General features: G+C 40.1%; 1 protein-coding gene across 1 annotated transcript in view; it reads left to right on the top strand.

Moving 5' to 3' along the window:
* Positions 1-11,930, top strand: part of fut8b (fucosyltransferase 8b (alpha (1,6) fucosyltransferase)) — a 106,632-nt gene that overhangs the window by 72,078 nt on the left and 22,624 nt on the right. The window contains exon 5 of the mRNA XM_008397469.2: positions 6,889-7,003. Within this exon, the coding sequence (XP_008395691.1) occupies positions 6,889-7,003 (115 nt within the window). The remainder of the gene's footprint in view (positions 1-6,888; positions 7,004-11,930) is intronic.

Genomic DNA, 11,930 nt, shown 5'->3' with positions numbered 1-11,930 from the left:
ATGGATGGATGGATGGATGGATGGATGGATGGATGGATGGATGGATGGATGGATGGATGGATGGATGGATGGATGGATGGATGGATGGATGGATGATCTTTGCAAAAGCTTGAAAACTGTTGCGCATGGATGAGTTCTCCTCCATCACAAAGAATCCTGTTTACAGTTTTAGTTAGGTATGTGGCAGTGAGCCCTGAGGGCTGCGTTCAGAAACACTCCTCTATAATCCTCACTGCTGTAAGTGCAGCAAAAGATGATTCCATCAAATCATGTGTGATTGAAACAAACGCGTGGCATATTTTTTAGGTATTTGTTAGCAATAAATGTTGAAAGTGTTTTGTTTTGTCTCACATAACATCCTGATGAAATGCTTCTAGTAGGCCTACAGGAATATACAATAGCCATTGTGTTGTCCTTGAAAATAGAGAAACATGTCTGCTTCAACTGAGTTTTAGACTCTAATATATGATGTGAGTTTTGCCAGTGTAAAAGAAAAAAAAAGATGGCTTTTTCTTGTCACAGCCATCAAGAAAAAAGGACTTTGTGGGACTAACAGCCTGCTATGTACAGCCTGTTTTAACAGGTTATTGGATAATAAAAGGCTTTAAAATGTCTGAAAGTAAAAAAAACCATCACAAAAAAATGGTTAAAAGCAGAACATGACATTTAATTAATGCAACATGTCTACCCTTTTTTCCGTAAAGTAAACTTGTAGTTACTCTGACATTGTCCTCTGCATGATGTGATGATAGCCCCCTCTATAGTTCAGTTGTTCATGTCTCAAAAGAAGCAAAAGAAAAACACAAAAAATACATATAATAGAATAAATCTACAGGTGAATGAAGCCAGTTTGATGGATGCAGATAGAACGTTTGCAGTGTTTTACTTCATAAACAGAAAACTGCGTAATTTATTCTCCTAAATAAATTATCTTTAGCTAAACACTTAAGATAGTTTGAACGTGCCAGCAGAGACGCTCATTAATCCCAAAGCTGTATGGAACTAAAAATATTGTTAAAGTACCATGAAAAAAGAAAAGCATTGGGGGATAGCCATGTCTTTTTCAAAGGAGCTATGAATTATTTATATTTAATAATACATTTAAATTACATACATTTTTATCTGAAGCTTTTTTTTCTCCTGCAGGAAAGTCACGTATTTCCAAATTTTTTAAGCAAATGCATCAAAATACTCAGATTTTCCAAATCAGAATGACTTTTAAACAGTATTATCTTTCTTAAAAACTACCCTCCCAAACACCAGTTTCTGTTTCTGTTTAATTTAAAAACAAACAAACAACCAAAAAAAAAACTCCCACATTCATAATAAAAAAAGAAAACGTCAACCAAAATTGCTTCTTCTCTGTTAGGACTTGATTTGGATCCTAGCACTGCTCAGCAGCACGCGCTCCTTACAGAGCAACAAAGGACAAAAATCCTGAACACGCCCTCTGAGTCACCTGGAATTAGCTGCAGAAGGAAAAGTAGGTGTCACATTCCTGGATGTAATCCTTCCTGAGGCAGTTTACAGGACCTATTGTCTCAGGCATCGCTGCCTAAGTAGCTTTCCAAAAAAAAAAAAAGAGATTAACCACCACATACACACAGACTTACTGATGTGGCCAAATATCCTTTTTGCATTTACTTCTCTCTTCTTCTTCTTCTTTTTTTTTTTGATTAACTTGTACATGATAAGGAATTCATGACCAATGGAAGTGGGAGAATGAAAAGCGGTAAAACAGAACAAATGTTGCAACTTCTTCTTTTACATTCTGCTCAGGATGGGGCATGCCATGTGCCGAGTACAGCCTCGGTCTGGAGTGTTTTCCCCGAGTAAAACAGAAACGGAGCTCTTTAAATTGAAGTATGAAAGGATTTTCCTGCTTTTCCAGTGGAATCAGTCGTTGCATTACGAGCCGCTTTTTGGGCTCATTCTTCCTTTCGGGTATGGAAATAATGTTGATGTTCACAGCTGGAAAGCAAAGAAACATATGTAAATCTGACAGAAGTACGGTGTAGTGATTCTGTGTTCGTAGAGACTCTTTGGCTGTATGCTAACCATCACTTAGCATTAAGAGTGTTAATTAAAACAAGCCTGGGGATCTAAGAGCTGTAATACCATTATAAGAATAAAACCTCAGTTTGGAACTGAGGTTTTAATTGTCCACAAGAAACCAATTTTATACTGAAACCGAAAGACTTTTCATGCCTTTGAAGAGTTTCACATTTACTTTGTTGCAGCCAACAATCGTCATATATTTTATTATTTTACATGAAACGTGACTGTGAAGTGGAAGGACGAAGATAAATGGGTTTTCAGAAATTTTCTACAGTCAAAATCTGAAAGGATTATTATTCATTACTATTCAACCCTTTTAACTCTGATGCCCCTAAATAAAAGCAGGCCCAACGACCCGGCTTGGGACGACTATACAGACTGCTGACTTGAAAGCTGCTGCTCTCTGACTCTGTTTTTATCCAGTCTGACAGAGATTGAGCGTTTCTTTTGAAGAAGCCTTCCTCTGGATGTAAAAGCTGGTTTAGACACACGCAACAGACTCGGAGTTGCCTCTGCAAAAGTTCAATCCACTCCGTAATCAGGCACTTCCTTCTGTTGGCCTGTCACATAAAAACCCATTGAAATAAATTTGAATTTGTGGCTGAAACATGACAGAATGTGTGTTATTTCACGCTACTTGGTTATTGAAGAAGTGTGCCTTAAATCGTATCTTTTAAAAGATTATTTTTAAATAATGCCCAAAAATAACAGGGTAATATTTCAAACTTGCTAAGCAGCTTAAGACCTTGCTTCTGTTTATGAAAGTAGATGTGTGCGATATTCTGTGGTTCTATTGTGATACCTGTAAAAATTGTGGTAAAAACAAAAAAATTACTTGTCTGATTTTGGTGACCACATGACACAGCAATCACATATTGCATCAAACATTAAATAAACATCAACATTTGAAACTTACGTAAAGAAGTTCATCAAAGTCATACTTTCGAATTTACTGATGTTTGTGGTGCTCTTGTGAAACAAACAACAGAGAAAAATGTTAAAAGTGATTCTGTTAGTTTAGTTTTTTATTTATTGAAGCGATGATAAATCTACATGTTATTATAAAAGAAACAATAAACAATATGAGAAATGCCCACCCCTAATATGAAAGTCATGCGTTTAACTTTAGGACAAAGCCTTTTGTCCCCCACCTTTCCTGTCTTTGCCCGGTTTTCTCTCACATGATCCGTTTCTCAACCTGAAACTCTGTACTTGCATGTCCGGTCATAACCATGCAGCGAAATGCACAACCGAGGTGTTGGAGTGGCCTCCAAGCTGCACATATGAATGACCGCAAACATTTATGTTGGCACACACAAATTCATCTGTGGGGCTTGAGTCCTGCGTAGCCGTCCTCTGCCTCGCAGCCGGATCCCACAGGGCCCGTTTGCTAATTCCTTCTTGCTCCGTTTTGCGGCCAGCCAGGTGTGCTCCTCACCGCACTGGGCGTGTGATGGGTCCCCTGTGTGGAGAAATTTTAGATCCATTTACACACCACACACACACACACACGCACACACACACCATGCCTGCTGCTTCAGAATGTTACAATGAGTGATGATACTGTCCAAGTTAGCTTAGAAAGACACTCTTCACAATGCCACGCTGCTGAAATGAGACGGTGCGTTTCTTCTGCTTTGTGTGCATGCGTGTGTGTGCGTGCGTGTGTGTGTTTACATGGGCTGCTGAATACATGTATAAGAGTTCTCCGTCGCACAGGATGTGACTGATTTGGGTCGAGAAGTGAGTAATAAATTAAGCTTGCATAAGTGTGTCTGAGTGTGTGATGTGTTTGCCCTTAGCTGCATATATCAGAAGTCTCAGGCATGTCTGAGAGTGGATGGTCACGACGTTAGGCAGTGTGTGACATGCACTCGGATTTGCTGTCAGTGGGATGTAGATGGGAGACTTAATCCAAAATATAGCTCAGGAGGCAGGGAGAAGCTGCTGTTGTCAATCAGCATCATAGATGCATAGGTCGCGTCCGTTTCCATAAATATCGTTCAGGAATCGAGTCTCGAAACGTTCAAAACCAGGAATGATTTGAAGGCCTTGAAAATATATCAGCATATCTGAAGCTCACCTTATTTCCTCAAAGGATATTGTAATCTTCATTACAGGATTTGTATTTATTTATTTATTTTTTTTATTTATGTATTTATTTTTTTTCAATTTGAAGAAAGCATTACACATATTTGCTAAAAATGCCTTCCGCTCATGATCCGGGCTTTTAGCGAGTAGGAGAAGTAGTAATCCTTGCTAACAGTAAAGGTTTAACCCGACTTAATGTAATATTAAAAAAACAAAACAATAGATTATATGTATTTTTATATCATGTATATTAATGTCTGGTTTAAAAGTTATCCTCACAAATTTTTATATATTTATTTAATTTTGTCCTGAAACCTTTGCATTTCACTCTGTTTTGATTTTTTTGGTTCTGACCTCCTCTTGGTCCGGCTGAATGTTATGAAATGTGACACATATGGACCTCTGACCAAACCAGAACAATTCTCAGCCATGTCATGCTGTTACATGTTAGTTGTTGATAACATGCATAACGGCGAGACATGCAATTCTTAATGTTTGGGCATAAACAATATGGTTTATGATAAACAAATACTTATATTTATTATGCTAATCACAGAAGGCTATGGGTTTATGGCAATCACAGACCCCAGATAGCTTGACATTTATACAATAATTTCATATTTATTGCAATCCAAGCAGTTCTTGGCAATGTTAATATTGCGTGCACTGATACTGAGATACATTTGCAATATGTGGCGCATCCCTAGTAATTGGAATCATAAAAGTCGCATTCTTTACAGTAGGACTTGAGTAAATTATTATGTTCTATGCCTCACATCCCTCTAAATAAATGCACTGAATGTCTCTGTTCCGCTCACATAGCCTTGCAAATAGAGGAACTTTTCACCTTTGGTGGCTTACGTGAAACTCTGCTTGTGAAAAACAGCTCTGTGACCTATTGGGTAAGCTCTACATAATGCTACAAGACTAAAGCAAGGTATTTCCCCCCCCATGCAGTAGGTATAAGTCTTTTTTTGTTGTTGTTGCCTCTGCTGTTGTCAGGTTCAGAGAACAGCAAGCAGCAGAGCATGCGAGTACGCTGCCTGCACAGGCAGACTATTGTTCCTGTGGTTTATTCAGACAGAGGCTGTACTGTAGTTATTGTGAGAAAACAGCTGGAAGACATCGCAACTTTACACCAGAGTGATTATTTTTAGGGTTAGTAATTTCTCAAAGGTCAAGATTATCCTGCACATTGGAGCTCTGGACTCAATAAAATTGTTCTGTTACAGTGGAAAAAGTGGTTTCCCCACCATAAAGTTGCCAGTTCACAGCGTGTTAATTTTTATTAGTTAATAATAACACCCAAAGAAATGTAGCCATGCTTCCCTGCAGACAGCTAGCCCTCTGCTTGTAATTCTATTTATTTCTTTTTTTGTTTCTGTTTAACGTCCCACGGCATCACCCGGGTGCTGTGTTTGGGCGCCGGGTGATTAAACGCCAGCGAACGAGAGCTTGTGGCTGTGATCGGCTATTGCCTTCGTTCATACAAAACATGATCTGTTTGCAAAAAAAAAAAAAAAAAGATTTGAAATAAAATCCAGGAACAAAGCAGCTCCACATAGCTGCTTATCGTCACGAAAGCCGAGCTGCTCATGGCTGTTTTCATACCGATACGTACGCCGGTTACCGAGGCAGGTATTGTGCCAACTGTTTATCTGTTTCTGAACTGCAATTTCACAGTTTATATTTGCGTTTGGTAATCTACACCAGCTCAAACACCACTCTCAAAATAAACAGATGCTCAAATACACGGCAGGCTCGGTAAGCGGACCTGTACGTGGATGCAGTGTTCTCCTGGCCTGGTGGTTACATAACTCGTCATGTTTGGTTTGTAACTTTTGATTGTATCCACGACACAGTTGCGTTTAGCTTTTCAGCTATTGCCCTTCAGCTATATTCTGGTGACACTTACTGGCAGCAAGCAGCCAGCACCTCCTTTTCTCTTTATTTTGTTTTTGTTTCCAATTCTACATGAAGTGCATTCTGTCTTTTTTCTTTACATTTTCTGTAGCCATAGCTGTAGATCAGGAATTAAAACTGTGACGTCCCCTTCCGCTCTACGTGGAGGGATCCGTCATTTATTAATTGTGTTTTGCCCAGAGCGGACCGGATCCTGGAAGAGCCCCCATTTTGTTACGACCCAGCTTGTTGAGTTGTAACAAAAAAACAGGGAGACACGGCCTTCAACAATAAATACGCTCTTTATTGAGCAATACATAAAACAAAATAGCAAAAAAAAAAGCAAACAAGCAGGCGGCCCCCTGTGGCCGATGGCATCTCTGAAACTGGTGGTGAGCAGGGAAGTCCTGCAAAAGAGAAGAAAGGTCAAACAAAACAAAACCACACAAAGACGGGGTGGGTAGGTGGAGAAGACGACTTGGCTCCAAGCCAACTTCAACTCCTCTCTCCTGTCTTCACGCACTGGAGCAGGCTGCTTATATAGCGAGGACCTAGCGAATCCTGGGCCCCGCCCCTTCCGGTCCGCCTCGGGACAAAACGCAATTAATAAATGACGGATCCCTCCACGTAGAGTGGAAGGGGACGTCACAGTTGTATTTCAACCACTTCCTCTCTGTTTTTTATATTTCAGGCTGTGTGTGTTTATCCTAGAAAGCAGAATAAGCGTAACATGTTTTATAGAGAAAAAAAAATCATCTTTATTCAGACTGTGTTTATATTCGGATGTTGGTTTAAAAAGCGATCTCGTTGATTGAAAATGTGTGCTTGTTTCTACAGATCCATCATGACAGATTTATACTACCTCAGCCAGGCAGACGGAGTTGGCGACTGGAGAACGAAGGAGGCTAAAGACCTGTCAGATCTGGTCCAGAACAGAATCACCTACCTACAGGTACCTACAGACACACCTGCTGCTCGGGCCAGCTGGCCCGGATTCTCCTCGGCGCAGATACGTTTAGACAAAGCTGCATTGTTAGCATTCATCCGACTCTCTGCCTCACATGGACGGGCACTCGTACGCGTTTTTCCGCTTCTTTTTGTCTCATTTGCACCATCTTTATCTGCCGCTGTCGGTTTCCACAAGTAGCAGGTAAAAAAGAATGAAAGCAGCCGGTTTCAGCTGTGGGATCTGACAAACGGGATTCTTGTTATTTGTCAGCGTTTTCGAGACACACACACACCCACACACACACGTTCGCATGCCAAAAGACAGATGGAATGACATATCTGCAGACATTGCACACACTGAAATGTCTATGCAGTTTAAAGACAAAACACTCCCATGCCCCAGTCAGCCACCTTGCTGCATGTTCATAAAAACACACACGCATACACACACACACACACTCCTACAGTATACATATATGATATTCAGGACTCATCCCCTGGCCCGAGCAGCCCCGTTCCTCTTCGCCGGCTCTGCCGCCGCAGGCTTTTCGAACGGGGCGGTGCGTTGCGGCAGCGGGTCCTGCAGCATTAATGAGCCGGTGTGTTTGATGAAGAGGACCCAGTCAGTCTGGCTGGGCGGAGACGGCACCACTAACAGCTGCTGTCACCGCTGCTGAGGGATCACACTGCTCTACCAGCTGCCATCACTAATTCATCACACACACACACACACACCCTCACGCTGCTACGCGCGGACGGGTTCACCCGCACCTACAAGCAACTGTTATTGAAGTTGAGCCATAAGATTGATGCTCGTGCTTAAATGCAAAGCGATAGCCTGTATACACACGTGTGTGTGTGTGTGTGTGTCTGGCTCTCTCATGCAGATCCATACATCTATATGTGCACAGAGACAGATAGGCTCCTCCTTCTTGTTCTGCTGTCGCTGCCACCTGCGTCAGCTTTCCTCTTCTTTCCTGCCATAACTAACTCCATCTGTCCACTCGCATCATCCAGCAGCCACGGCTCCTTCAGATGGAGCTCAGTTGGGTTTTATTTCTTTTTTTTCTTTTTTACTCTGATATTTATTACTGTCTTGTTTATTTTTTTCGTATCTTCATTGCCTCCCCGGTTGTTTTCCCAGCGATAATTCATCACAGACAAAATGCAGCCTGGTAACAATGAGTCAAATCCCAGCTTTGTTGTGCTTTCTCATCAGCGACACAGTTCTCGTGGCATCACGCCATCGTCGGAGCTTTGTCGTTGCTCGGTTCGAAGAATTCATGATTTACTTGATGACAACCAGTAAAGTATTGCGAGAACTGTTTGAAAAAAATCATTTATTTGGATTTGAAAAGAAAAGAAACCAGGTTATGTCTGTGGTTTCAGTGCTGTCTGGAAAACGTGGAATTTAATTTTGCTCTTTTGCAGGTTTGGAAAAGTAAGGAAAAGTTTATCAGAGGATGAAAAAAATATTAGGATTTCAGGACTTTAGCGTCTGTCCTTCCTTCTGTACTTCTTTCTTTTCTCCCTCTGTACATTTATTTATTCATGTATTCCTCATTTAGCCCTGATGTCCTTCTTCGTTTACTTTTTCCTTCCCTCCTTTCTGATATAGCTTTTCTTTCATCCTTGTGTCTTTTATAGCTGCCTCCTTTTGTTGCAGTTCTTCCTGGTGGATATCCTTTCTTTCTTCTTCACCTTATTCCTTCTCATCTTTGTTGTGTTCTTCCTTCCCTCCTTTATGACAGCCCCTCTTATCTTACCTGTGTCTTTTCTCATTTGGTTCTTAATTCCCTCTCTTTTGCCCTTCATCCTGTTTATTTCCCCAGTGTCCTATCATCCTTTTCATATGTTCTTCTCTCGCTCCTTGTGTCCTCCCTTGCTGTTTTAATGTCCCTACATCCTTGTCTTCATTGTTTTCTACCTGCCCTTCTTCCTCGTGTCTTCCTCTCAGTCCCTCTAGGCATTTTCCTTCATTCCACTATCGGCTGTAGAAGTCATTGCCACAAGCTTATGGTTAACTTTTATCATTTTTTTTTTATTTTGAGCTGTGAACGGAGGACTCCAAAAACTGTCAATTTTAGTCTGAAAAAGTCAAGAATTTGAACTTGGTGTAGACATTTGAAGTAAAAATGTGATTTGGCCATTGTAAATGCTGTTGAAATGTAAATAAATGTTACTCAAAAAAAGAGAAAAGGCATAAGGAAAGTGGATTACTGTGAAATGCAGCGGACATGTTTCCTTCCTTTTTTTCTCAGTATAAAAAAATGTGATCATAAAAATGTTCTTTAAACATTTAAAAAATAGCTAGAGGTTGTTATACCAAGGAACAGATACCATCAAAATAACAGGAAACGAGGTATTGTCTGTTTTTCGTCAAATTGAGGGCATTTGGGTAAAATGACTGTGGTATCTAATAACTTGCTTTTCACTCCCCAAACACCTTCTTTTTGTTAATTGTAACACCTTGTCTCCTCGGCTTTTATTAAAGCAGCTTTCCGTGGTGTCATGCGGCGCCCTGGGATCTTCCAACGCCAGACCTCTAATAAACATAATAGCATCAAAGCCCTTGACCAACCAGTTATTGTTACGTTTCTGCGCGTGGTACACAGTTCCACGTCCTATTCTGAAAACTGACCCGATTCTTTCTGCCTCTCTCATGTATTTGACAACCTGTGTACCTCAGCAGCTTTTTGCACAGCTTCCAAAATAAACCAGGTGGGTTCAGGAGAGGGTCACTGTGCGTAAACCAGAGCCAGAAACTGTAGCTTGTCCTAGCGTTAAACTTAAACAACCACACCACTCTCTAAACTTATAGAGCGTCTATTTAAAACAATGTGATTAAGTGTAAATTGCTCACAAAAACAGAAAAGTCGTTGCACTCGACCTGTTGGTTTTTTACCGTTTCTGATTAAACGGACAGTTTAAATGTTTTAAAACTATTGAATGTTTTTTTCTTCTTCTTCATTTACACTGCATGTACTGCAACCTTTATCTTAATTGTTAAGACTTTGATTGGTATCATTTTTGGCCATAGACGGTAATCTAAATTAGCCACTAAACGATCAATGGAATTAGGTTTTGTTAGACCAGCTTTGGCTCTGGGTGGTTTTTGAATAGCCCTGGAATATAGGGTATAATATAATAGCCTAGGGTATATTTACTTATAAACAATACAATTAGTTCACATTTTCTCTGTGTTTATTTTCTTTAAAAAAATTGTATACGCACACGCTGCACCGTAGATGCGCAACTACGTGAGCAGGCGGCTGGTGATTATTCTCGCAGTGTCTCAGTTCCGTATTAATGTGGTTATTAAAAAGCTTTTTTTTTTTTTTTTCTCCCCACAGTCAGAGATGTGCAAATGACTGGAGATGGGGGGAAAAAAAAGTTTCTCCTCAGAATCAAGTTGGACGTATTTTATCCAGACCGAATTAATAAGGTGCTCTTAAACATGTCTGTCATCATTTATAAAAATGGTGGCAATTTTTTCTTGTTAGAGATGATGGCAGGAGCAAATTAGTAAATCATAACAAGTGAAGTGTTTGGTTTTAGCTGCTGCTTCACTCTTTTCTGTCCAGTCCTTGGACTATATTTCTGGTTCAGTTCATATTTATGGTTATAACTTTGCTAGTTGGAAAGTAGGATGTGCCTTCACATACGGTACTTTTTTTCTAAAATGTAAATGTCTCATAATGATTATGATTGTGATCAGTTCACCTGTTTAATTATTGTTCTCATCCATGTGTAAATCCATCTTTTTGTCTATTCAATCTACCCAGTGACCACTGTAGAAATGTGCATATTTAACATTTTACTTTGTATTTTGAAATTCACTTTAAAAATGAGGAACTTTCTATTGAGCGTCAGACTAAAAGCACATCGACTTTCTGTTGCTGAAAAAAAATAAATAAATCAATTGGCCGTAAACTGTCAACAAAATAGGTTCAATATCATTAAGATTTTTTTTTTTTTTTTTTGCGGGCCATTATTCAAAGTATTTGAATTATTTATTTATTTTTTATTTTTTAAATATTGCACATTAAAACTCTGGTGAAATCTGTCAGTGTTGCACTACTGGTGTTATTATTATTTTTTATTTCTAAAATAACACCAATAAGAACACAAAGCCTGATATGAATATATCAGGCCTTGATGAACATCAGCAGTGATGAACTGTTCTTTTATTACTCGAGGTCTTTTGAGCACAGAAAACGTCCCGCATTCACTTTAAGCATCTTGAAGTGAGTGGATAGGGGGGAGCACTGTGTTTAATTACCTGAGGTTATTATTCTGTCATATTCAGTTGGTTTCAGCCATCCATCGCTCCTAAAACCAACAATAACGCCGTGGTCTGCCCGAACCCGAAGCGCTCCGCTGCTGACCCTGGGTGTTAATATGTGAGAAGAATATTATTTAAAGAGGTACTTAACCTACAGCACGCTGCCCGTGCGCGCAGCTGGCGTCATTATCCTTGAGCCGTTCCAGCTCCGCCATTAGCAACCACCGGGTTCCAGTGACGGCGGCTTCGTCTCGGCACGACTCGTGCCATAAAATGACCTCACGCAGATACAGTGACATGCCTCTCTATAGAGAAAGGAAGCTTTGAGAAGGTCCTTTGTAATCAGACGCCACTGACTGTAGATTCTAGTGGGTTAGCTTACACCCGTGGGGCTGCTGGTGAACTGGGATTCTAGAAATAGAAGGAAATACCTGTGTGGGTTGCCGTGTCCCTGTTTGCGGCCGTTGTACTTTGAGTTATTGAGAAAGAGGAGCGTTAATCAGTTTTGGCCAGCTTCCTGTCCTCTTTTGCTAATTAGTTTCTTTTTAAATACCACTTTTTTGAAAACTTTAATCTTTCATTTTTTTTCTCTCTATTTTTTTCTTCTTACTCTTCTATTTCCCCTTTACTTCTCCTGCTAGCGTGT

This window comes from Poecilia reticulata, linkage group LG21 (genome assembly GCF_000633615.1).
Source record: "Poecilia reticulata strain Guanapo linkage group LG21, Guppy_female_1.0+MT, whole genome shotgun sequence".
Classification (NCBI taxonomy): domain Eukaryota; kingdom Metazoa; phylum Chordata; class Actinopteri; order Cyprinodontiformes; family Poeciliidae; genus Poecilia; species Poecilia reticulata.
This window is presented reverse-complemented; position numbering and strand designations above follow the sequence as displayed.